Raw genomic sequence first — 27,414 nt, 5'->3', positions numbered from 1 at the left:
GTCACCATTTGGTGTGGTGGGGCTTGAGATGCTCTGTAAAACTCCACCCTCAACCTACAGATCCCAAGGAAGGATTTCCAGCCACATGACTTCTCCCAGCGTCCTGACCAATGTCCCTCCCTCAGACAGTCCCACAAAAATCACTTCTCTTTCTATGATGTTCTCCTTCCCTCGGTGTGGAGGTGTCCCTTGAGGGGCCACAAGATGGGTCCTTCCTCCTGTTTGCCCCTACCCCATTAAAGTACTTGCGTTAGCTCCCCCTGTTGAGGAAGGCCTCTCTTCCCCACTGGTAATGGTCAGACGTCCATGGTGTCCCAGGGCATTGAAGAGGCACTGGCTGAGGGCAAGCCAGATTAGATGGACCTTGCCAAGCCTCCATTACCTGTTTCTCCATGGCCATGGTCGGGATGGACGCTGGGGTGGTCTCAACCCTTTCCTCAGTCTGTGACAGGTCGCCTCCGGGATCCCGCTGACCTCCACTCATCTGGTCCAGCTCCTTCCACAATGCCGATTCCAGCACCTAGGTCGAGGCAAGGAGCTGTGGTTAAAGGTCAAAGTTCAGAGCATTCTGTTGCTGGGTTACATCCTGACCTACTCAAGGCCACAATGGAAGGACCCCTTGCACCCCAAACCACAGCTCACGGGCTACATGGAGCCTGATTTTGGCCAATGCTGATTCCCAGGGTGTTGCCACCATAAATCATGTACGTGCTGACGGGAGTCACGTATCAACCAGGCGGGGGAATGCCAGCAAGTTCCCTCCCTTGAACAACAATGGGCAAGTTAGTTTTCACCACAATCTGGCTGTTCCTGGCCCCATTCCTACTTTTATAGAACATTACAGCTCAGTTGTGCCAACCTTTTAACCAAATCACCCCTTTCCTCCAGTTTTCTTTCATCCATGTGTATATCTAAGAGCGTCTTAAATGTCCCTGATGTATCCGCGTCTACCATCACCTCAGAAGAGCGTTCCACACACCAATCATTCTGTGTCAAAAAAAAATCAACTCTGACATCCCCCCTATACTTTCCTCCAATCACCTTAAAATTAGACCCCCTCATATTAGCCATCTCCACCCTGGGGAAACAGTCTCTGGCTGTCTGTTCTATCAAGGCCTCTTATCATTTTGTACATCTCTATCAAGTCACTTCTCATATTGCTTCACTCCAGAGCAAAGCCCTAGCTCGCTCAAGCTACCCTCATACGATGTGCACAAAGTGCTGGTGTCTGTCCTCCCCGTGGGATGCGTGGGTTTCCTCCAGGCGCTCTGGTTTCCTCCCACAGTCTAAAGACATACCAATTGGTAGGTTAGCGAGTCACTGTAAATTGCCCCGTGGTTAGGCTAATCAGGGGTTGCTGGGGTGGCGTGATCTCGAAGGGCCAGAAGGACCTACTCCACACTGTCTCCCTCTAAATAAAAAATAAAAATCTTAGGTCAGGTAGCATCGAAGGAGAGGAATAAACAGATTGATGAAGGGTCTTGTTCATCAGTCACTGAAAGTAAGCATACAGGTACAGCAGGTAGTGAAGAAAGCTAATGGCATGTTGGCCTTCATAACAAGGGGAGTTGAGTATAGGAGCAAAGAGCTCCTTCTGCAGTTGTACAGGGCCCTGGTGAGACCACACCTGGAGTACTGTGTACAGTTTTGGTCTCCAAATTTGAGGAGGACATTCTTGCTATTGAGGGAGTGCAGCGGAGGTTCACGAGGTTAGTTCCCAGGATGGCGGGACTGTCATATGTTGAAAGATTGGAGCGACTGGGCTTGTATACACTGGAATTTAGAAGGATGAATGGGGACCTGATTGAAACATATAAGATTATTAAGGGACTGGACACGCTAGAGGCAGGAAACATGTTCCTGATGTTGGGGGAGTCCAGAACCAGAGGCCACAATTTGAGAATAAGGGGTAGGCCATTTAGAACGGAGTTGAGGAAAAGCTTTTTCACCCAGAGAGTTGTGGATCTGTGGAATGCTCTGCCTCAGAAGGCAGTGGAGGCCAATTCTCTGGATGCTTTCAAGAAAGAGTTAGATAGCGCTCTTAATGATAGCGGAGTCAAGGGATATGGGGAGAAGGCAGGAACAGGGTACTGATTGTGGATGATCAGCCATGATCACAATGAATGGCGGTGCTGGCTCGAAGGGCCGAATGGCCTACTCCTGCACCTATTGTCTATTGTCTAAAACATCGACTGCTTATTCCTTTCCACGAATGCTGCCTGACCTGCTGAGTTCCTCCAGCACTTCGCACTCATTACTTTGGATTTCCAGCATCTGCAGAATCTCTTGTGTTTTTCATTAAAACATGCTCTCTAATCCAAGCAGCATCCTGGCAAATCTCCTTTGGATCCTCTCTAATGAGTTCACATCCCTCCTACAATAATGTGACCAAAATTAAACACAATAATCCAAGTGTGCAGCATTACCTCACAGCTCTTGAACTCAATCACCCGACTAATAAAGGCCAACACATCATACACATTCTTAACCACCCTACCAACTTCTGGCCTTCTGTGGTCACGTTTTTAAACAATTCTGAAATTCTGGGATTTGGAAATTCAGTTCCCCAAATAGCTCTAAAGCCCCTCACACCCCCAAACCACAGACTCCTTGTATTGTAAGCCAAAGACACCCCCCCCCCCACAAAGCTGATGCCCATACACAAACCCAAAGATCATAAATCCAAGATCCCTGGACCCAATCTCTACACTGGGTCCCATATCCAAACTTCCTGACCCATCAACTCAGACCAAAGACCCCAGACTCATGACCTGAGTCCCCTCCTAAACAGTTGTCCCTGAGACAGACGGAGTCCTTGTAGTTTTCAATTCACTGTTGTAATGACCTGTGTGAACAGTATGCAAAACTCAAAGTTCAGACTAAATCTAATATCAAATTACATGTACGTTACCATATTTTACCTTGAGATTCACTTCCTTACAGGGTTTTACAGGAAAAAATATGAAATACAATATACATAAACAAAGACTGACAAACAACCAATGTGCAAAAGACAAACTTTATAAAAAATCTTTGAGAACATGAGCTGTAGAGTTTTGAAAGTGTTGAAAGTGAGTCTGTAGGCTGCAGAGTTGTGGCAGGTTAAGTTATCCACACCAGTTCAGTAGCTTGAAGACAAGCTTTTCCTTTCACTCTTGCACCACCCTCCATTTTCCTTTCATCCACGTACCTATCTGCAGTAAGAGACTCTTAATGAATCTGTCTCTGTCACCACATCTGGCAGTTGTTCCCTGCACCCACCACCTTCTGTGTTAAACACATCAGTAACTATACACTAAAGTTATATTTTTATTTCCTTCACAAGGACGGGGAATAAATGCAATCATGCCTGCTGCCTTGATAACCCCAGCAAGTAAAACAGTTTACTGTACATAACTCTGCCACCTCCCCACCTTTGTATTCAGTTCCCCAAACAGTAAACAATAGCACTTCCATAACGACTCACTGTACTTGTGCTCTGGCTGTTTGCAAATCACGTTCTACAACACCCTGATCCTCTGTGTCACAGAGCTCAACCATCTCTCACTATTTCAATAAATCGCTTATGAATTTAGCACACAGAACTCAGAACAGCATTGGGACATAAAAAAGTGCAGCTTCTGAGGCCCACTTAGCATGCCCACAACTTACAAACGTCTTTAGAACATGGGAGGAAACTAGGTCACCCAGAGGAAACCTACATGGTCACGGGGAGAACATAGAAACTCCTTACAGACAGTCACGGGAACTGAACCCCAATCTCACAGCTGTAGCTGTAATAGCATTATGCTACCGTGCCAACCCACCATGGCTGACCGTTCCACAGAACATACGATCAACGCCCCATGCCAATTCAGAGTGAAACCTTGCTACTCCCTCTCCCATCCAGCCACCCGTCCGGCAGAAGGGTGCCCTGTTGCTACAGAGAACCCTCCCTTACCTGTAACTCAAGCGGCACCTCCTCCCACTCCAGCAGCTTCTGGATCCTCAATGCCTTCTCATGGAAGGTGCGGACCTCCTGTTCCCATGCCCGAGCCTGGTCCTGCAGGGAGAGTGACACGGGACAATCAAGCAGACAGAGGCGACCAAAGGTCCAGCAAACCCTCTCAGTCCGAAGCTGCAGGCCAGCCCCAGATATAGGCAGCCCAGCACTGACCGAAGTTTAAAGACTAGCTTTATTTGTCACAGGTGTCTGTGCCTGGTCAGACCCCACTTGGAATACTATGCTCAGTTCTGGTCGCCTCACTACAGGAAGGATGTGGAAGCCATAGAAAGGCTGCAGAGGAGATTTACAAGGATGTTGCCTGGATTAGGGAGCATGCCTTATGAAAACAGGTTGAGTGAACTCGGCCTTTTCTCCTTGGAGCGAAGGAGGACGAGAGGTGAACTGATAGAGGTGTATAAGATGAGAGGCATTGATCATGTGGATAGTCAGAGGCTTTTTCCCAGGGCTGAAATGGTTGCCACAAGAGGACACAGGTTTAAGGTGCTGGGGAGTAGGTACAGAGGAGATGTCAGGGGTAAATTTTTTTTACACAGAGAGTGGTGAGAGCGTGAAATGGGCTGCTGGCAACAGTGGTGGAGGCGGATACGATAGGGTCTTTTAAGAGACTTTTGAATAGGTACATGGAGCTTAGAAAAACAGAGGGCTATGGGTAAGCCTAATAATTTCTAAGGTAGGGACATGTTCAGCATGGCACAGCTTTGTGGGCAGAAGGGCCTATATTGTGCTGTAGGTTTTCTATGTTTCTATATTTCTACATCAAAACATCGAAACATACAGTGAAGTGCGTCGTTTTTGTCAATGACCAACACTGTCCGAGGATGTGCTGGGGGCAGCCCACAAGTGTCACCATGCTTTCAGCACCAATATAGCATGCCCACAGCTCACTAACCCTGACCCATGGTGTCTTTGAAATGTGGGAGGAAACCAGAGCACCCGGCGGAAACCCAGACGGTCGTGAGGAGAACGTAGAAACTCCTTACAGACAGCGACAGGAATTGACCCCCAATGTTACAGCTGGTGGTGCAAAGTGTTATACTAACCACAATGCTACTGTGCCACAGTGACTGGTGGAAACACGCAGCTTGAGACCGAGAACAATATTTGGATGAAGACTGGAAAAACTCTCAAGGCAGGGTCCAACAATTCCTGAGGTTTTGATGGTGGTAAAGTACATGGAAATATCTGGGAATGCCTCCCTTTATTTATCAAAGGCTGGCGGAAGTGGCTATTCAGTCCTGGCGGCTTCATTATAGGAAGGATGTGATGGAGAGGGTGCAGAGGAGATTTACCAGGATGCTGCCTGGATTGGAGAGCAGTCTTAGGAGGAGAGGTTGAGTGAGCTCGAGCTTTTCTCTTTGGAGTGAAGGAAGATGAGAGAGGTGACTTGATCATCTTGTACAAGATGATAAGAGGCACAAATAGAGTGGAGAGAGACTTTTTCCCAGGGCAGAAATGGCTAATACGAGAGGACAAATTTTAAGGTGATTGGAAGAAAGTATAAGGGGGGGGAATGTCAGAGGTAATTTTTTTCCCACACTGAGAGTGGTGAGTGTGTCAGTGGAGCATCCTGCCAGGAATAGTGATAGAGGGGGATACATTAGGGACATTTAAGAGACTATCAGATAGGCTCATGGATGAAAGAAAAATGAAGGGTTATGTGGGAGGGAAGGTTGAAAGGTCAGCACAACCTCGTAAGCTGAAGGGCCTGTATTGTTCTACATTCTAATGCTGGTACTGTATACAATATTGCCTAGACTGAGCACTGAGTACAGCTCTGATCACTGCACACAGAGAGGACGTGACTGCACCAGAAAAGGGGCAGAGGAGAGTCACAAGGTTGGAAAACTGTGACTGAGGGAAGACTGGAGAGTTTGGGGTTGCTTTCTTTGGGGTCCAGAAGGCTGACACTCATCCAGGTGGGGTGTTCAGTGCAGCTTCAACAGGCAATGCCTCAAGAAGGTGGTATCTGTCATTAAGGACCCTCAGCATCCAGAACATGTTCATCAAACACAGAACAGTACAGGCCCTTCCGTGCACAATATTGTGTTGATCTTTTAACCCATTCTAAGATCAACCTGACCCTTCCCTCCCACAGAGCCCTCCATTTTTCTATCATCCATGTGCTTATCCAACAGTCTCTTAAATGCCCCTAACGTATCTGTCTCTGCCCCCACCCCCGAAAGTACACTCCACACACCCATCAATCTATAAAGTTATAAGAGTACTAGATTGGGTGGACACTTGGTGTCTCTTCCCCAGGGTACTTGCCTGCTTATGAACCCATGAACACCACCTCACTATTTGCTCTCTTTTTACACTACTTATTTATGTGTTTATATATTTCTTAAATGCAGCATGATTTTTTAAAGTAATGCACTGCACTGCTACCACAAAACAAAGTTCACAACATATCTCAGAGATAATAGGCCCGATTCTGATTCAGAGGGGGTGTAAAAGGGCATCATGGGGCTACAGACCACCTGAGTGAGTGGGACGGAGGGAGTTTGGCAGGTGGGATGTGAGGTCATCACTCTGGTACACAAAATAATAAAGCAGGGAAATTCAAGGGGAAAAAAGCAGAATTAAGGTTTCTGATCACGAACTACAGCAGTTGAGAAAGAGGGAATATTGACTTGATTTAACCTGCGGAGAGAATGGGACAGGGATGGAGAGGACAAAAGGAACATCCATGACAAGGTTGCCATGGGGATAAGCTGCTGAGGTCATCTGGTCAGTAATTTATTGTTGTGGGAGGGGGGTGTTAATGAAGGAAGCTGCCGACTGAGGCCAGTCAGAGTGGGAGTACAAAAGATTTAAATGGTGGAAAGGCAGGTGGGACATGAGTGTTTTTGTTTTTCCTTCCAGTTCTCACGAACCCTGATGCTGCCTGGTCAGTTCTCACAGAGGCAGGGTATGTCGAGCTCGCCACTACACCTGGCTAGGGGGAATGAGCCTGTACTTTACCTGATGTGGAGAAATAAATTACAACATACCTGTAAGCTCAGTCTGCTGTGCCTAAACCTGCAGTACTAGTTCGGGAAGGTTCAGATTCTTGGCCTTGCCTCTTATACTGGGCTCCCTCTCTGAACCTCTCCCACACCCTAGTTTCGGCCTCTCCATTTCTCTCTCTCTCTCTCCATCTATCCCTCTCTGTTGCTCTCAGTCAATCCCTTGTTCTCTGTCATACACACTCTTTTCCACCTGCTCACCTGATGTCTCCCTCTCTATCTTTCTCAGAATCAGAATCTCAAGTCAAAATAAATTTTCTTATCAAATTATTTATCTGTCACTTCCTTGAGATTCATTTTCTTGAAGGCATTTGCAAGAAAATAAAGAAATACATCATTTACAAGAAAATATATATAACAAAGACAGACAAACAACCAGTTAGCAAAAAAAGACAAACTGCGTAAATTTTTAAAAAATTAAATTGAAAGGTTAAATAAACAGTACTGAGAACGTGAGTTGTAGAGTCCTTGAAAGTAAGTCTGTGGGTTGGGGAGTCAGTTCAGATTTGTGACGAGTGAAGTTATCCAAGTTGGTTCAGACACCTGCTGGTTGTAGGGCTGTTCTCTCTTCCTGAACCTCTCTCTCAGTCCCACCCCTTCCCCAATTCCTCTGTCCTTCATTTGCTCCCCGTCTCTGGTGCAGAAGAACAGACAGACCAACAAGCACAGGAAAGTGCCCCAGGTGCTCTGTTGGGGGACGGGGGGGTGTGACGGCACGTTACTGTCCTACCTTCTCAGGATGTCTGGTCGGTCCCTACCTCCCGTACAGGTGGACTGCACCACGCCCTGCCTGGGATGCGGAGATGCCAGACTGTCTGACGGTTAGTAAAGTGAAAGTAGATTCTAACAGTGGTATGTGGGGAGGAGATTACACCACCATCTATTTCCTAACCAAACACACACTCTGCTTTGTGAAAGCTGGAGGAAGAGGGTTGGATGATTAACGTAACTTAACTCTTTTGGTGCTGGATGCCTTTTGGAACTTCTGCAGATTCTGGGTTTGATTCTTCCCACAGATGTCCAATCTAACCCTGCACAGGGAGGGATGGTACTGAGGGAGGGTCGGTACTTTGGGAGGGGCGGTACTGAGGGAGGGTCACACTGTGGGTGGGGTGGTGTTCACTATTCACAGAGGAGTTGAGGATCTCCTTGTACCCAGAATTCTTTACTTAATCCAAACCCAAAACTGCCAAACCACACTTTGTCTTCTTCATCCTGTGACTGGGATCCTGCTGTTCACATTGGTCACCACCCCCTCCGTCCAACACGAGCAGCCCTCATAGTGAGGCCTCTGACCAGGCCAGTTGCATGTGACCATCTCTTCAGCCTCACCTGGCCGAGCACACAGAGAGTTGTCTCCACCCCTCCATGGGCTCTGCCTACACTTCTCACTGCCTCAGTAAAGCAGCCAATGTAATCAAAGGCCCCACACACCCCAGACGTCCTCACTTCTCTCCTCTCCCATTGGGCAGAAGGTGAAAGCATGTCCCAACAGGCTCAAGGGCATCTCCTACCGGGCTGTTATGAGACTATTAAATAGTCTTCTGGTCTGCTGAGCTGGACTCTTGACCTCACAATCTACCTCGTCCCGTCCAAGGTCTTGCACCTTACCGTCTGCCAGCACTGCACTTTCTCTGTAACTGTAATACTTTAATCTGCATTCTGTTATTGCTTCCCCTTGTATTGCCTCAATGTACTATTGTAACAAAACACTATATCCAGAAGGCATGCAAAACAAAGTTTCTGTCGTGAGAACACTAAACCAACTTACCGCACTCCCCCCATCCAGCGGCACTGGCCCCCGCTGGCTCACACTCTCTCCCAGCGGATCCTCCCTCCACAGCACTCGCTCTCCCGTCCTCTTGCCACACTCGGTAAGACTGTCCCACAGGCTCAGAGCCTGCTGCAGGCTGCAGCCATATTTCTCCAACCTCTCCGTCACCTGCCGAGAAACACGGGCTCATTGCGAGGCGACAGCACGGCGCGAATACAGGTGTTCACACATGGCACATATGTGGAGCAGCTCAGTTACAGGGAAAGGTTGGATAGGTTAGTCTTCATTCCCTAGAACATAGAAGGCTGAGGGGAGCTTTGATGGACCTATACAAAATTATGAAGGGTATAGACAGGGTAAACGCTTTTTGCACTGAGGTTGGTTGAGACTAAAACTAGATTGAGGGTGAAAGGGGAACTATTTAAGGGAACCTGATGGGGACTTCTTCACTCAGAGGGTAGAATGAGCTGCCAGTGAAAGTGGTGGATGTGGGTTTGATGGTAAAAGTTAAGAGAAGTTTGAACAAGTACAGGGATGGGAGGGGTGTGGAGGATAATGCTCCAGGTGCAAGTAGATGGGACTAGGCAGAAGACCAGGTTGACATGGGCTAGATGGACTGAATGGCCTGTTTCCGTGCTGTAGAGCTCTATGATTCTGTCAACATGGAGCACAGGGTGATAAACACGGGTGTCCATCCAGGACATGCACATAGAACATATGTGCATACTGGCAACACAGAACAAACACACGTAGCATCAGCACAGACCATCAACATGTTCGGCACACAACGTTCCATGACCTGGGAGAAGATGGACCGAGGATGAGTTGATAGAAGATTAAAGACTAGCTTTATTTGTCACATATACATCAAAACATACAATGAAGTCTACCATTTGTGTCAACGACTAAGACAGTCCGAGGATGTGCTGGGGGCAGCCCCCAAGTGTCGCCATACCTCCGGCGACAACACAGCATGCCCACAACTTACTAACCCTAATCCGTGTGTCCTCGGAATGTGGGAGGAAACTGGAGCACCTGGGAGCTCACATGGTCATGGGGAGATTGTACAGACAGCAGCAGGAATTGAACCCTGATCACTGATTCCTGGCACCGTAAATCGTTACGGTAACCGCTACACTATCGTGTCACCACCCCCCACCCTCCCCACTCCGTTACCATGGAAGAATCCTGAACATGGTAGGGAGCCGTCATGAAACACCAGCTCCTCATCCTGAGGGCACTTACGTCCAGCCACTGATCCACCAGGTTTTCCGCTTCCCCCTGGAAAGGCAGGGACTCTGATTCCGTGATCCTACGCAGGTTGGACTGCAGACACCAGCAGGTGTTCCTCAGTTTGTCCAGCAGCTCCTGCTTATCACTGAGATCCTGCCTGGTATCGTCAACCTGTTGATGCAATGGAGGAGTGATCAACATCCCAGTCCCCACAGGAGTCAGCCACAGGCCAGGCAGCAGCACAGCCATCATTCAGCCCAGTCACTCCGTGCTAGCATGTCACAGGGTACTTGTGGAAGGTTTCAGCACTATAAGTCTTCAGTAAGGCAGTACTGAGGTGAGGGTCTCACTGTGGGAGGGGAGGTACTGAGGGAGGGTCACATTGTGGTAGGGGTGGTACTGAGGGAGGGTCACACTGTGGGGGGGTGGTACTGAGGGAGGGTCACACTGTGGGAGGGGTGGTACTGAGGGAGGGTCACACTGTGGGAGGGGTGGTACTGAGGGAAGGTCACACTGTGAGAGAGGTGGTTCTGAGGGAGGATTACACTGTAGGAAGGAGTGGTACTGAGGGAAGGTCACACTGTGAGAGAGGTGGTTCTCAGGGAGGGTCACACTGTGGGTGGGGTGGTACTGAGGGAGGGTCACACTGTGGGAAGGGTGGTACTGAGGGAGGGTCACACTGTGGGAGGGGTGGTACTGAGGGAGGGTCACACTGTGGGAGAGGAGGTACTGAGGGAGGGTCACACTGTGGGAGGGGTGGTACTGAGGGAGGGTCACACTGTGGGAAGGGTGGTACTGAGGGAGGGTCACACTGTGGGAGAGGAGGTACTGAGGGAGGGTCACACTGTGGGAGAAGCAGTGTTTTGGGTTCGATCTGCATACAGCAAGTCATTGAGAAATACCCATTGAAGGAATGCTAGAAATGGATAAGCAATCATCCCACCCTCCCCAAAGGCATTCATCCAGACAAACAACATCTCAGTGCACTGGAGCTGTACCTCTGCTCAGATTACAAGGCCCCGAGCTGTCACCCATACTTACATCTCTCATTAGCTGCTGGAGCTTTTCTTTCGTCATGTAAGACAAGTGTTGTGGAGTCAGATTCTTGCCCTTCTCTATGGTGGACAGCAAATCCTTCTTGTGATTTTGGAACTCTCTCAGGAAGTCCACCAACAGAGAGCACTGCTCCTGCCTGGAGACACAAAGGGGCTGCGTTGCGGCACTGAACAACAGGCTGCCCTTCACAAAACAAAGTCTTTTGCTGAGTGTTAAGAGAGTGTTGTGACCTGAAGTCCAGATCAAAGTCGGAAAGATGATCGGAAGTCTGGATCAAAGCGCAAAGGTTAATCAGAAGTCAAAATCAAAGCCCAAGGTCAGAGGTCTGGATCAAAGGTTGATCATAAATCCAAAAGTTGAGGCCCAAAGACTGAAGCCCCGAGTCTGTGAATCTCTGAGAGTCCACTAGGGAAGTCAGGACCCAGTGTCTGCAAATCTATGAGACCACTAGAGGCTGAAGGCTGAAGGCTGAAGGTGGCCTGCCTTGGCCTTCGAGGACTATGTATGTGCCTTTGGGAGTGAGGGAGGAACATGGCTTGTTTTGTTGTTGTTTTGTCAAGTGCTGTGTTCTGTTTTGTTGCATCCTGCGTTGCTCTGCCTAGCACTGTGGGCACGCTATGCTGGCGCTGGAAGACGTGGCAACACTTTCAAAGTACAACCAGCACATCCTTGGGTGTGTTGGTTTATTAATGTGAATGACACAGTTCATTGTACGTTTCAATGTATGTATGACACAGAGGAACATCTGTTAAGGGATGGTGCAGTCTTTACAGCGACTAAACTGAGTGCCCAACAATTTCCAGGCTCAATCCCAACCTCGTGCGCTGCATGTGTGACATTTTCAAGTTCTCCCTGTGATCACACAGGGTTTCTTTGGGGCACTGGTGTTCAGTCAGATGGGAAGAACTTGGTTGGGGGTTGGAGAGGGTGCAGAAAGACCTGGATTAGAGGGTTTGTGTTATAATGAGAGGTTGGACACATTGGGTTTAATTTCCCTGGGGGCAGAGGCTGAGAGAGATGAGCAAGAGTATAAAAGGCATAACCTCTTATAGTACGCTGAGTGGACAGCCAAGACTGGTCACCTCATTATAGGAAGGATGTGGAAACTTTAGAAAGGGTGCAGAGGAGATTTATCAGGATGCTGCCCAGACTAGAGAGCACGTCTATAGGTTAAGTGAGCTAGGGCTTTTGTCTTTGAAGCAAAGGAGGAGGAGAGCTGCCTTGACAGAGGTGTATAAGATGATAAGAGGCATAGTGTGTGAGATATAGACTATGTGCAGGCAGATGGAATTATTGTGAGCTGTAGAGCCTGTCCCTATGTTGTACTGTTCTATGTCCTAGAACTTAAAACATTACAGCACAGTACAGGCCCCTTGGCCAACAATGTTCTGCCAATCTCTTAACCAATTCTGAGATCAATCTAACCCTTCCCTCCCACATAGTCCTCCATTTTTCTTTCACCTATGTGCCTATCTAACAGTTTCTTGAATGTCCCTAATGTATCCGCCTCCACCACCACCCCTGGCAGGGCGTACCATGCACCCACCACCCTCTGCATAAAATAAAAAACTACCTCAATATCCCCCCATACTTCACTCCAATCACCTTAAAATCAATATACCTTGTATTTGCCATTTCTACCACGTGGAAAAAAATCTCTGCCTATCCAGTCCATGTGCCTTGTCATCTTGTACAACTCTATCAAGTCACCTCTGTTCCTCCTTCACCCCTCCCTCGCTCTACCCAACCCCACAAGACATGCTCTCTCTTCCAAGCATCATCTGTGTTCTGTGAATTTCCATGTGCATCCTCTTCCTGACCACCGTGTGCTGCCAGAACTTGACATACAACATATTCACAGCAACTGTGTGCTTATGAGAGATGAATCACTCACCAGTCCTAGAGGTCGCCCGCGGTGATGTCCCATGAGTCACTACCCAGTCCTGGAGGTTGCCCTGGATATCTCATGCATTACTTACCAGTCCTAGAGGTCGCCCGCGGTGATGTCCCAAGCATTACTACCCAGTCCTGGAGGTTGAAGCAACGCTCACAACACGCTGGAGGAACTCAGCAGGTCGGGCAGCATCAGTGGAAACGATCAGTCAACGTTTCGGGCCGGAACCCTTCAACTGATCGTTTCCATGGATGCTGCCCGACCTGCTGAGTTCCTCCAGTGTGTTGTGAGTGTTGCTTTGACCCCAGCATCTGCAGATTATTTTGTGTTTACAGTCCTGGAGGTTGCCTAGATATCCCATGAGTCACTAACCAGTCCTGGAGGTTGCCCTGGATATCTCATGCATTACTAACCAGTCCTGGAGGTCACCCGCAGTGATGTCCCAAGCGTTACTACCCAGTCCTGGAGGTTGCCTAGATACCCCATGAGTCACTACCCAGTACTGGAGGTCGCCCTGGATATCTCATGCGTTACTAACCAGTCCTGGAGGTTGCCCATGGCGATGTCCCATAAGTTACTAACCAGTCCTGGAGATTGCCTGCAGTGACGGTCCATGCCTCTTTGGCAGTCTGGACTATTTGTTGTGCCTCTCCGGCGAGGGTCGGGTTGGAGGTGACCAGCTGCTGAGCCATTTCCCTTAGTAGGGCGAGTTCCTGTTCTGTCCGCTGCAGCTCGCACTCCAACTCCTTCAGAGCGTCCAGCCTGGGGGGGGGGGTTACAGGATCGCAGTTAGTTCAGGCAGACTCAGACAAGTGTACAGGTGGAGGGGGTGGGGACTGAGACCCGGCTCGAGGACGGAGGGATCGGTTACCCAGCCTCGTGGACCAAGGTGTGAGGGAAGCAGAGGGTTACCTCCATGTCAGCCTGCTCGTGGCCTAGGCCAAGCTGGCCATTTAAGAGTCCAGGCGGCAGGCATTCGAGGGCTGTGCCCAGGCCAACTGTCTGGGGTTACGTCCATGCCCAGGTGTCCCTGGAAACATCCACTGGTACAATGGCACATTTCTAGCACGGGTGGGCACGTGAGGGGCTCAAGTGTGTTGTGGACAGCGACGATTGCGTTGTGTAATTGTAAATACTGTGAACCATCAAGGCTGTACAGGAATGAGACATACCAGCTAGTGGAGTGGTGTCGCAGCAATAACCTTGCACTCAACATCAGTAAGAGGAAAGAGCTGATTGTGGACTTCAGGGAGGGTAAGACAAGGGAACACATACTAATCCTCATAGAGGGATCAGAAGTGGAGAGAAAGAGCAATTTCAAGTTCCTAGGTGTCAAGGCCTCTGAGGATCTGACCTGGTCCCAACTTATCAATGCAGCCATATTTCATTGGGAGTTGAAGAAGATTTGGCTTGTCACACAAAACTCTCGAAAACTTCCACAGATGTACCGTGGAGAGCATTCTAACACGTTGCATCACCGTCTGGTATGTGGGGGCCGGGGGGGGGTGCGGTTCCTATTGCACAGGATCGAAGTAAACTGCAATCAGTCAGCTCCATCATGAGCACTAGCGTCCTTAGTATCCAGGACATCTTCCAAGGCATGGTGCCTCAGAAAAGCGGCTTAAGAACCCCCACCACTCAAGACATACCCTCTTCTCGTATATACTGTCAGGAAAGAGGTACAGAAGCCTGAAGGCACTCACTCAGCAATTCAGGAACAGCTTCTTCCCCTCTGACATCTGACTCCTAAATGGACATTGAACCCATAAACACTGCCTCACTACTTTTTTAAATTACTGATTTTGCACTAATTACTTTGATTTAACTATTTATTATAAATATATATACTTACTGTAATTAAGTTTTTTCTCTGTATTTATCATGTATTGCATTGTACTGCTGCCGCAAAGTTAACAAATTTCATGACATGCTGGTGGTGTTAAACCTGATTTTCATTCTGATTCTCTCATACTTTCCTCCTGTGCAAAGTGTCGGGAGGGGAAGGCTGGCTTATCACAAGCTGGCAAATGATAAGATGTGGAGTCAACAGATATAATAGGAGATTACTGGGACCAGGGGGTTGAGAGGTGGGCAGTGATAACTATGTTGTGATTTGAAATTGTAAACAGAGCACATCATGAAGTGCTGTAATTCTGTCCTTCTGTGGTCCTTTAATATACTGAATAAACAACCTCTGGGAAATGGAATGGAGAGTGGTTGGTGGAGGTGTTAATCCCAACAGTACCTACCTCCCCTGTACGGCCGGAACTGTGGCTTCAGGTAACAACATGGCTTGTGCACGTTTCTCAATTTCTTGCAGGTGTTGGATGAGTCGCTGTTGCCCTGTGCGCATCTTCTCCTGAGGGGGATGCTCCTCCCGTCCAGTGGCATCTCTCTCCCGGTCCAGCACTGCCACCAAGTCCTGGCAACGAACCCTGCCGCCCGAACTCCCGTCGCTGAGGCAGAGGCCCGCCGCCTTCAGTGTCTCATCCAGCTGTCGGGCCCTAACCCGTAATCGCTCGGCCTCCTCCTCTGACCGTGGGCTGGGTGTCTCTGCAGCTGCCTGCTGCCCCTGTCCAGCCCCATCCCGGGCTCTGCGGCCCACAGTGACCGCAGGAAACGGTCCAGGCCTTGGAGCGCCGAGGCAGCAGCCTGCATCTGTGCCCCCATCTCCTGACATCGCTGGGCATAGGCATGGGCAATGGAGCACACTGCACGGTGATCGACAGGCTCTAGGCTGTCTGGACGCTCACTACACACGGCTTCACTGCCTTCGATCAGGGTCCCAGCCGCAGTCTGAAGTTGCTGCAGAGTAAGTAACAAAGTCACAGTACAGAAACAAGCCCTTTTGCCCAACTCTGCCATGTTGACCAAACCCCTTATCTAAGAAATTATGTGCTGGCATTGCAGAGGTTACAGAGGAGGTCCACAAGAATGATCCCTGGGATACAAGGGTTAATATTTCAGGAGTGTTTCATGTCTCTGAGCCTGTACTCACTGCAGTTTCAAAAATAGGATGGGGGTTTCACTGAAACATAACCAATATTGAAAGGCCTAGTCAGAGTGGACATGAAGAGGATGCTTCCAGTTGTGGGGGAGTCTAGGACCAGAGGGCACAACCTCAGAATAGAAGGGCATCATTTTAGAACAGAAATTTTTGGATGACTCTGCCATAGTTGGATGTATCAGCAAGGGAGATGAGGTCGAGTACAGGGCTACTGTAGGAAACTTTGTCACATGGTGTGAGCAGAATTATCTGCAGCTTAATGTGAAAAAGACTAAGGAGCTGGTGGTAGACCTGAGGAGAGCTAAGGTACCGGTGACCCCTGTTTTCATCCGGGGGTCAGTGTGGACATGGTGGAGGATTACAAATACCTGGGGATATGAATTGACAATAAACTGGACTGGTCAAAGAACACTGAGGCTGTCTACAAGAAGGGTCGGAGCCGTCTCTATTTCCTGAGGAGACTGAGGTCCTTTAACATCTGCCGGTCGATGCTGAGGATGTTCTACGAGTCTGTGGTGGCCAGTGCGATCATGTTTGCTGTTGTGTGCTGGGGCAACAGGCTGAGAGTAGCAGACACCAACAGAATCAACAAACTCATCCGTAAGGCCAGTGATGTTGTGGGGATGGAACTGGACTCTCTCACGGCGGTGCCTGAAAAGAGGATGCTGTCTAAGTTGCATGCCATCTTGGTCAATGTCTCCCATCCACTACATAATGTACTAGGTGGGCACAGGAGTGCATTCAGCCAGAGACTCATTCCATCGAGATGCAACACAGAGCATCATAGGAAGTCATTCCTGCCTGTGGCCATCAAACTTTACAACTCCTCCCTTGGAGGGTCAGACACCCTGTGCCAATAGGCTGGTCCTCGATTTATTTCATAATTTACTAGCAGAATTTACATATTACTATTTAACTATTTATGGTTCTATTACTATTTATTATTTATGGAGCAACTGTAACGAAAACCAATTTCCCCCGGGATCAATAAAGTATGACTATGACTAAATAAGCAGGAATTTCTTTAGCCAGCGGGTGGTGAATCTGTGAAATTCACTACCGCAGATGGCTGTAGAAGCCCAGTCTTTGTGTACATTTAAAGCAGAGGTCGATGTGTTCTTGATTAGTAAGGGTGTCAAAGGTTTCGGGAAGAATGGGATTGAGAAAGTTAATAAATCAGCTATGATAGAATGGTGGAGCTGACTGGATGGGCCTCAGTCTGCTCCTATGCCTCATGATCTTATTGTCTAAGATATGCACCTAAACTAATCCCATTTGCCCAGGTTTGGCACATATCTCTCTAAACCTTTGCCATCCTTGTTCCTGTCCAAGTGTCTTTTATTGTACCTGTTATTGTACCTGTCTCAATCACTTCCTCTGACAACTCATTCCATATATTGACCACCCTCTGGGTGAAGAAACTGTCCTTTAGGTCCCTTTAAAATTTTTTGTCTCCTACCGTATGTCTAGTTTTTATTCCCCTTCCCTGGGAAAAAGACTATGTGTGTTCACCCTCCACCCCCATGGATATATACACCCCTCGGTCTCCTATGTCCCAACGAATAAAGTTGCAGCCTGCCCAACCTTCCCTGTAACTCAAGCTCCCAAGTCTGGGTATCATTCTTGTAGATCTCCTCTGTATTCATGGCATCTTTCCTTTAGCAAGGTGACAAAAACTGAATGCAATATTCCCACTCAAGCCTTGCCAATACCTTGTATAACTGTAACATCCCAACATCTATACTGAAGGCCAGCACGCCAAGTGCCTTCTTCACCACACTGTCTCACCCGTAATGCTGCTTCCAGCAAAATATGCACTTGTTGTGCCCCACAACACTCCCATGATCTGACCATAAATCCTACCCTGATTTAACTTCCCAAAGTCAACACTGCATTGTCAGGATTATATTCCTTCATAAATCAAAGTACTGAGTATAGGAGTTGAAGTTGGTATATATGTTATGTTGAAGTTGTCCAAGATCTAATTATGTGAGGCCTAATTTGGAGTACTGTATGCAATTCTGGTTATCTGCCTACAAGAAGTAGATCAATAATTTTGAAAGAGTATAGAGAAAACTTACAAGGTGTTATGTGAGGACCTGAGTTATAGGATAAGCTTGAGTAAGTTATGACTTTATTCCCTGGAGTATAGGAGAACGAGGGGAGATTTAATAGAGATTTAATAGATTTAATAATAACAAAGTTATGAGAGGTATAGATTGAGTAAAAGCAAGCAATTTTTTCCAGTGAGGTTGGGTGGGACTGGAACAAGAGGTCATGGGTTGGGTGAAACTGGAACAAGAGGTCATGGGTTGGGTGAAACTGGAACAAGAGGTCATGGGTTAAGGGCAAAAAGTGAAATATTTAAGGAGAACCTGAGGAGGAACTGCTTCACTCAGAAGATGGTGAAAGTGTGGAACGAGCTGCCAGCAGAAGTGGTGGATACCGGTTCGATTTCCACATTGAAGAAAAGTTTGGACAAGTACATGGATGCTAAGGATATGGAGGGATATAGTCCAGGCGCAGCACAACGGGACGAGAAAAGAATAAAAGTTTGGCACAGACTAGATGGGCCAAAGAGCCTGTTTCTGTGCAGTACTGCTTTATGACTCCATAACTCGAACATAACCTCATGGCTCTTGAACTTGGATCCAATCAGCCAGCTTGCCTTTGATCTGACCAGAAGGACAGCCAATGAGCTCTGTAATTGGACACCGGCTGGGAGGACACACAAAGAGCTCTGTGATTGGACACTGACTGGGAGAAAAAACAATAGGTCCCGAAAAGGGGACTCGGCCTGAAACCTTCTGAGTCCCTCCAGCATTTTGTATATTTTGTTTGGACTTAAAAGATCCGCAGAATTTCTTGTGAATAGGATCTGTGATTGGACACTGACTGGGAGGACAGAGGACAATGGGCTCTGTGATTGGACACTGACTGGGAGGACAGAGGACAGTAAGTTCTGTGATTGGACGTTGCTTTTGAGGACAGACAACAATGAGCTCTGAGATTGGACACTGATTGTGAGGACACCCACTTTCTTGCTCTGACATTGCCACCAAGCCTGTACATTCTCCCCCAGATACTTCCTGCACCTCATGAGAGCCTCTGCCTCCACCACCCCCTCAGGCAATGGATTCCCAATTCAAACCCCTCTCTGGGGGGGGACCCCCTGGATCCCCTTCCAAACCACTTCCCCCTTAAGCCTCAGGCCTCTAGGTCTGCCTTTGTTCTAACATGCTGTCGAATCTCCCATGCACCTTCTCCTGTACTGTGCACTCAGCATCTCCTACAAATCCACCTCTTTGAACAGCTGTACCTTCAGCAGCTCCAGATGGGGCTCGAGCTTCAGGCTGCGTCCACTCAGCACCACTGGCTGACTCTGGAATCGGAGCAATGAGTCATGCAATGGGAGGATTTCCTCCTCTAGTCCCTCCAGGGTTCCAAGCACCGAGCTCAGGGACCGTTCTCTGTAACAAACACATACAGCATTAACACCGGCACACAACCAACAACAGACGTCTCTGTATCCTCCTCACTGGCAGTGAGAGAGGAGAAAAGTCACCAAAGGCTCCAGCAAATGTCTAGATGCATTTTGACTGGTCATATCACTATCTGGTACAGAGGCCTGGAAAAAGCTGCAGGGGGTTGTAGATTCAGCCGGCTCCATTGCACGCCCAACCCTCCCCACTATCAAAGACATCTTCTAAAGGCGATGCCTCAAGAAGGCAGCCTCCATCATTAAGGACCCTCATCAACTGGGACATGCCCTCTTCTCATTAATATCACCAAGGAGGAGACACAGGAGCCTGAAGACCCACACTCAATGATTCAGGAAAAACTTATTCCCCTCCGCCATCACAATTCTGAAGAGTCCATGAACTGTTTTGCTGCCTTGGTCTGTTTTGCTCTATTTTTTCACTATTTATTGAGGACCTCCTGTAACTAATAAAGTGATCACTGAGTGTACGTTCCTGGTCTTCTGCTGCTGGAAACCATCCACTTCAAGGCTTGACATGTTGTGCCTTCAGAGCTGCTCTCCTGCATACCACTGTTGTAACGTGTGGTTATCTGAGTTACTGTTGCCTTTCCTGTCTGCTTGAACCAGTCTGACCATTCTCCTCTGACCTCTCTCATCAACAAGGAGATTTCACCCACAGAACTGCTGCACAAAATCTCTTTTTTATTTTTCATGTAATTTATCATGTATTTTATGTATTGCACTCTACTCCTGCTGCAAAACGAATTTCATGTCATGTCAGTGATACTAAATGTGATTCTGATTCTGGCAGGAGACTGCAGAGGATGGAATCTGGGGCATTGCACCGACAGCAGGAGGAACTCAGCACGTCAGGCAGCATCGGGAGAAGGCAAAGGAGCGGCCCTCATTCTGAGTCAAACCCCGACACGAGGACTGAGAAAGGTGATGGTCAGTATAAAGAAGGGAAGGGAAGTGGTGAAAGAGGAGTCCGAGGTGATTGGTGGACTGAGGAGGGGTGTGAGGGGAGTTGTGCCAGGTGAGGGGCAGTTGGAGTAAGGCGTAGGGAGGGGAGTGCTGGAGATAGCTGCTGGAGGGAGGTAAAGAGGACCACAAGGGCTATCAGTCCCTGACTCTTTTAAGTAAAGGAGATGAAAGTGTGAACCATCAGGGGAGAGGGGTATGACAGACAGAATCAGAACCACAGAGGGGGTGGGTGGGTGGTGGGATTGGGGGGAGGTCAAGTATATGTGCAGAGGGGGATGTAACCAGGAAGGGGAGAGAAGGTGAAGAGGGGCTGGAAGGTGAGGTTGGGGTGTGGTGATGTTCAGGCACAGAGGCAGCGGGAGGTACCTGCGCTGGAGAGCTCGCAGTAACTGCACCAGGTCCTCTCTCCCACTCCTAGTGGCTGAAGGCAGTATGTAGGGGTCTATTCCATGCTCTTCCATCAGCTCTGCGTCAGACCCAGACAGGCAGGATGTCACTTCAGACTGGGCAGCCTGTGAGGAAAGAGAGTGTCAAGGGCAGACATTTCCTACCTACAGGCTGATATGGCAATGTCCTGCCAACACTACCCCCCTTTGTAAACCCAATGTCACCTATACAGTCCTAGTTCAAACACCCTATTTACTCTCTCCAAACTCTTTTTTTCCCCTCTCCCTCTCCTCCCTCCTCAATTCACAATCCATACCTGCACCTCCTGAAGCTTCTCCCTCAGGTCCAACAAGGTTGGCTGGCAGTGGGCGTCCAACGCACCCCAAGTCCCCAGCCTCTTCAACATCTGCTCTAAATTTTCTGCTGTTTCATATCTGAGCACAAAGGAAAAGCACACAGCCCAGGTTAGACAGAATTTCAGCTGGGTGCTAACAAAAAGCAGATGTTAAACCGAGAACAGAGAGCTCTAAGACTGGACACTGGCTGGGAGGACAGAGATTAGCTTTATTTGTCACACGTACATCAAAACATCCAGTAAGTTGCATTGTTTTGCATTGACTGCCAAATTACAGTCTGCGGGTTGTGCTGGGCAGCCCACCAGTGTCACCACACTCCCAGCACCAACACAGCATGCCCACAACTTACTAACCCCAAGAGTACGACTTTGAAATCTGGGAGGAAACCCACACAGTCACAGGGAGAGTGTACAAACCCCTTATAGACAGCAGTGGGAATTGACCCAGGGTGATGTTGTAAAGCATTATGCTAACCACTACACTACTGTGCCTGGCTGGGAGGACAGGCTGTACACAGCTCCTGGGAGTTTCTAATTAGTGGCATCACCCATGGAGTCATACAGCACACAGACACAGCCCCTTTGGCAAACTCGGCCATGCCAGCCTGACCTAGTCCCACTTGCCAGCCTTTCACCCATATCCTTCTCTAGTAACACGTACAAAACACTGAAGGAAATCAGCAAGTCAAGCAGCACCTATGGAAAGGAATAAATAATCAACCTTTCTGTTCTGATGAAGGATCTTGGACCAAAACATCAAATGTTTACTCCTTTCCATTGACGCTGCTTGACTTGCTGAGTTCTTCCAGCATTTTGTACGTGTTACTCTGGCTTTCCAGAATCTCTCATGTTTCCAATTCTCTCCCAACTCTCCTATCCAATGTAATCTGGAGCAATGAGGATGACTAGGAAGGGTTGGGGTTATTGAGATTGGGTGAAACACAGGTAGAGGTCACTGAAATGAACCTTGGTGCCTACAATGACACCAACCATTCCTGTAACCAGTAACCAATCTTCCCTCCTGCCTTTTGTTATGAGGATGAATCAGATCACAAAGAATCCTTCATCAGAGTTCACTATCAGATCACAGAGAGTCCTTCATCAGAGATCACTCATCTCTGCGGAATGAATCAGATCACAGAGAATCCTTCATCAGAGATCTCTCATCTCTGTGGAATGATACCTTGTCACTACGTCACGGCTGCCTCGACCTTCCCTCTCTTGTTCCTCAAGGCCCTGAAGTTCTGTCCCACGGCAATCAGTCAAGGACAAAACCGGAATTCCAAACGACTCCTAAATCAGGGAAAGAAGAAGCACATACTAAGATCCGACCCCAACTCAGAGACAGGAACACAGTGAGAACTGACCCCGGTTCGGAGATAGGGACACAGTGAGATCTGACCCCAGCTCAGGGACGGGGACACAGTGAGATCTGGCCCCAGCTCAGAGACGGGGGTACAGTGAGATCCGACCCCAGTTCAGAGATGGGAACACAGTGAAATCTGACCCCAACTCAGCGACAGGGACACAATGAGATTTGACCCCAGTTCAGGGACGGGAGCAGTGAGATCTGATCCCAGTTTAGAAATAAGGGTACAATGAGATCCGATCCTGGTTGAGAGACAAGGGTACAGTGAGACCTGATCCCAGCACAGAGGCAGGAGTACAGTGAGCTATTTTTGTATAACTTATTTATATACAGTACATATACATAAGTATACATATACATAGAAATATATATATATATATACACACACACACAGACTTTTATTTCTTAATGTAATATATTATTTTGTGTATTGCTGCTGCAAAAAAATTTCACAACATAAATTTTATCTTAATTCAGTTTAGCAACATGGTAACCACTTTGATCATTTTGCACTAAACTAGACTTTTTCTTTATTTCTTGTAAAAATTGTGCATAATTTATGTTTAATTTGTGTTTTACTTGTGAATGTTGCTTATCTGATGCTCTGTGCCTGTGATGCTGCTGCCAGTAAGTTTTTCATTGCACCTGTGCATCCATCTACAATAAAATTAATCTTATTTCTCTGAGAATCAGTTAGAAAAGAAAAAAAACAGATTACCTCTTCCATCGTTTCAGGTGATCTTCCACAATCCTCTCCGGCTGGGGCATACAACACACGTCTGCAGTCTGAAGATTCCCCCAGTGCCTGGGAATAATTAGGAATGGGCTGACTTTCTCCTGGTAATGATTCCCGTCTGTTCTCCTGCGCAGGTTGTCCTACATCAAGGTCCGACACGGAGCTGCCTACTTCCAGGAGCCCTCTGGCCGAGAGCTGGTTCGAAGCCCCACACAGGACAGAGCCGAGTCCCTCGCCTCTCACCCCATCATCACTGGGAGCTGTAATATCCTGAGGGGCCGCTGGTAACTCCCCTGTGGGCACCCTCACCTGCCCATCCCAAACCACAGGTGGAGAGCAGCCACTCTGTTCCTCTGCACGGGGACTGACGCCCTCGGCCCTGGGGCTCCAAGTCACTGTGCCACGGTCCTGTTCGTGCTTGTCCTCCGGTACTGTTGTGGGCTGAGGTTCTTTGGCCCTCCGTGTGCTCTGTTCGTGGGAGTGGTATCCCCAAGCCTGTGATCCTGAGGAGGGCAGGCCGCTCCCTGCAGCCTGGGGTTCTTCATAGGCATGACGCGGGCCTGGGTTTCCACCTGGAAGCCCCTGCCCCTGAAGGCTAAAGCCCCCAGAGGTGGGTGGAACACTTCCCTCTTCCTTTCCCAGACCCAAGGGCCAGTTCCCACCTCCTGTCCCCAAGTCTCCTGCTACCCAAGTTTCTGGGCTCTCCGACCAGCTCTGGTGGCCACCCTTGGTCACAGAGAGGTGTCCGGCCAGGCTCTCCAGGTTGGCAGGGGGACCTTTCTGAACTGGCCCCACTGTGCCAGTCCCCACCGGGGCCCCGGTCTGACCTGCATCTACTGTGACTACCCCACCCCGTATTCCTGCTGGCTGACCGGAACACGGGGCAACTCCAGAAGCATCCGGCTCCCACCTTCCGAGGACTCCCAGTCTCTGATGGAGGTTGTCGGCTTCCTTGCCCCCCTCCAGCTCACTGGATTCCTGAAGTATGTTCTGTCCATCCTCACTGAGTGAGCAGGACAGACAGCAAGGAGGGGCAGAACTGTCACCCTCGACTACGGGGGCTCCGGAAGCTGTTGGACTCCCCTCCACCACTCGGGTGGGACCTCTGCTCTCCAGCCCAGCACCCAGAACATCTTCATCCGGGTCACCCCCTGCCACCCCGGGTAGGCGGACAGCCTCGGAGTCCCCGCTGCACTTGGCTGCTCTGAGCTCAGTGGGTTTCTGTTCCTCCTCGCCACCACAAGTCACCATCCTGGCTGGATCTCCAGACCACTCCATCCCAGCCAGCCAACCAAGTTCCTTCTGTGATCCAGTCTGGAGCAGCTCACCCTCCCTCCAGACCGCGGCACCCGGCTCCCTGCAAAATTAAATGTTCAGTGGTTGTCACATTTCCCAGACCCAAACAAACACAACCCGCACAATTAGACAGAGAGTAAAACTTGTTTGTCAACCTACATGCAAAACACCTGGAATGCTCCACAAAATTGGCAATAAATCTTTCGAACATAGAACAGTACAGGCCCGTTGGCCCATGATATGCTGACCTTCCCATTTATTCTAAGATCACCTTCCTACCCAAATAGTCCTCCATTTGTCTTTCATTCATGCCTACCTAGGAGTTTCTTAAAAGTCACTAATATATCTGCCAACCTACCCCCTCCCTGGCAGCACATTCCACACACCCACTACTTGCTGTGTAAACAAAACTTACTTCTGACAACCCGCTACGCTTTCCTCAGATCACAGGAATATTATGTCCCCCTGTATTAGCCATTTACACTCTGGGAAGAAGTCTCTGGCTGTCCACTCTATCTATGCCTCTTATCATCTTGTACACCCCTATCAAATCACCTCTAATCCTCCTTTGCACGAAAGAGAAAAGCCCCAGCTCGCTCAACCTATCATCATATGTCATACTCTCTGATCCAGGCAGCATCCTGGTAAATGTCCTCATCGCCCACTCTAAAACTTCCACAACCTTCCTATAATGAGGCGACCAGAACTGAACACAATTGTACGTTCCAAGTGTGGCTTAACCAGAGTTTTATACAGCTGCAACATTACCATCAGACCATAAAACATAGGAGCAGAATTTGGCCGTTTGGCCCATCAAGTCTGTTCCACCATTCCACCATGCTGAATTTTTACCATTCTCCTCCCTTCTCCCAGCAGCCTTTAATCCCCCTACTAACCAAGAACCTATCAACCTCTGCTTTAAATATACCCACTTACCCTATGGCTCTTGAGCACAATCCCCCAACTAATGAAGGCCAGCACTCCATACACCTTCTTAAGTACTCTACCAACATGCATGACAACTTTGAGGGATCGAGGGATGTGGATCCCAAGATCCCTCTGTTCCTGTGTACTGCTAAGAATCCTGCCACTTACCCTGTACTCTACCTTCAAGTTCATGCTACCAAAGTGAATCACTTTACTCTTATCCGGAATGAACTCCGTCTGCCACTTCTCAGCCCAGCTCTGCGTCTTGTCAATGTCCTGTTATAACCTATGACAACCTTCTGTACTATCCACAACACTACCAGCCATTGCAATGGGACATTAAGTCCTCTCTCTCAGACTGCTCAGTCTTTGCATCAGTAATTTAGCAGAACTCAAGATCACCTTGCACTCTGACAATTCCTTTGAACATCTGGTCCTGGATCACAGTGAACAGCTGGTTCACCAAAACCTCCAGGGGTTAAGACCTCCCTCCCATCCTGGCCCTGGGCGATCCCACCTAAGGCAGGCTACTCATTAACATTTATGCAGCCAGAGGGTACCTACCCTGTCACAGGTGTCCCAGCCCCCGTCGCCTCCTCCAGCTTCCCTGGGCCGTGTTCACAGCCGGTGAGGCTGACCCTGTAGGCAGACGCACAGTCGGCCTGCTGCCCTGTCACCATTCGTGGTTCACCCTCCATCAAAGCAGCACCTTCGCCAGCAGGGGTCTGCAAGGAAACACAGACCCAGGTACATATTCACACAGGTATGCACATACACACATGCGCGCACACACACAGATTCACCGTGAGGCGAGACTGTCACCCAACCGGTGACCAGGCGCGGAGGTACAGTACCTGCTGTGCGGGACCAGCTCCCCGGCAAACACTCGGCGTTCCCGGCACCGGCTCCGCCTCCGCCTCCGCCTCCGCCTCCGTCCCCATCTCGGACTGCCGACGAGCCCGGCCGGTCACCGTGTGCCGCACCGCTGAGTCCAGTCGCTGCCAGTGCGCGGCGATAGCCGGCTGCACCGCCTGGAAGGGAAACCACAGCTCTTTGGTGCCATTGCAGCCTCTGACCCGAGAAGGGGAGAAACCGGTGAAGAGCTTCACCCAACACAGGCACAACGGTCAGGGGAGGCGGGACAGACGCTGTCGGGTCGGGCTGGGTCGGTCAGTTTGGGATAGAGGTCGGGGTGGGCCGGTCATTATTTTGGGATAGAGGACGGGGTGAAGTCGGTGGGTCGAAATGGGAAGGGTCGGGGAGGAGTTGATCGTGATGGGACGAGGTGAGGTGAGGTAGGGTGTGTCAGGGTGGGGTTGCGGGCAGGCCTTTGGGCTGGGGCGGGGCTGGGCGTTCCCACTCCCCACAACCACCACCACCACCACTACTACTACTACTACTACGGACTCACCGCCCATTGCCGACGGAGTTCTTCCCGCAGCTCGGAGACCGCTTGGCGCTTCTGGGGGGAGGCGGTGGTCTGGAGAACGTCAGTGGCGGCAAGGAACCGGCACAGAGTCCCCGAGTCAAAGGCCCGGATCGTCTCCTACGAGGAACAGCAGCGGCTCATATGGTGCTGGCCACCCCAACACACCCCTCTCCTATCCCCCCGACCCAGTGACCAATCCCCTCCCCAAGCCCTGACCTACTGCCCACCCTCATACCCCTCCCCGTGTCCACTACCCACAAGACTCAGCTTCCTCCCCTACGCACCGCCCATACTGCTCCACCCTCGGCCCTCTGACCTCACCTCTTCCCCTTACCCACTGCCCCAGCCCTACCCCTCTCCTTCCCCTGGGTCACAACTCACACAGCCCCAACTCCTTCCCTACCCCTTGCCCATTCCACCCCACCCTCAGACCTCTCTCCAACCCTCCCCAATCCACTGCCCACACAGCCCC

General features: G+C 49.4%; 1 protein-coding gene and 1 long non-coding RNA gene across 7 annotated transcripts in view; one reads left to right on the top strand and one right to left on the bottom strand.

Annotated features, from left to right (window-relative positions):
• The window catches only part of LOC140205041 (nesprin-2-like), a 209,158-nt gene extending 193,455 nt beyond the window's left edge, over positions 1–15,703 (bottom strand). For 2 of the 5 annotated variants that reach the window (XM_072272150.1, XM_072272167.1), the window contains exons 1-7: positions 15,221–15,703; positions 13,554–13,733; positions 11,063–11,213; positions 10,034–10,192; positions 8,786–8,956; positions 3,941–4,042; positions 383–520 (exon numbers count right to left, since the gene is read on the bottom strand). In XM_072272150.1, coding sequence (XP_072128251.1) covers positions 383–520; positions 3,941–4,042; positions 8,786–8,956; positions 10,034–10,192; positions 11,063–11,213; positions 13,554–13,733; positions 15,221–15,651 — 1,332 coding nt within the window. In that variant the 5' untranslated portion in view covers positions 15,652–15,703. The remainder of the gene's footprint in view (positions 1–382; positions 521–3,940; positions 4,043–8,785; positions 8,957–10,033; positions 10,193–11,062; positions 11,214–13,553; positions 13,734–15,220) is intronic. The other 3 variants (XM_072272130.1, XM_072272140.1, XM_072272156.1) reach the window with 2 other exon arrangements.
• LOC140205054 (uncharacterized) lies at positions 7,637–24,785 on the top strand. Of its 2 annotated transcripts, none has more exons than XR_011887740.1 (3): positions 7,637–7,835; positions 20,271–20,401; positions 23,425–24,785. It is a non-coding gene; the product is annotated as an uncharacterized lncRNA (long non-coding RNA). The 2 variants fall into 2 exon arrangements; XR_011887741.1 differs by having other exon boundaries at positions 23,290–24,785.
• The last annotated feature ends 2,629 nt before the right edge of the window (positions 24,786–27,414 follow it).

This window comes from Mobula birostris, chromosome 1 (genome assembly GCF_030028105.1).
Source record: "Mobula birostris isolate sMobBir1 chromosome 1, sMobBir1.hap1, whole genome shotgun sequence".
Classification (NCBI taxonomy): domain Eukaryota; kingdom Metazoa; phylum Chordata; class Chondrichthyes; order Myliobatiformes; family Myliobatidae; genus Mobula; species Mobula birostris.
The sequence above is the reverse complement of the archived record's forward strand: the minus strand, read 5'-3'. Positions and strand labels throughout refer to the sequence as shown.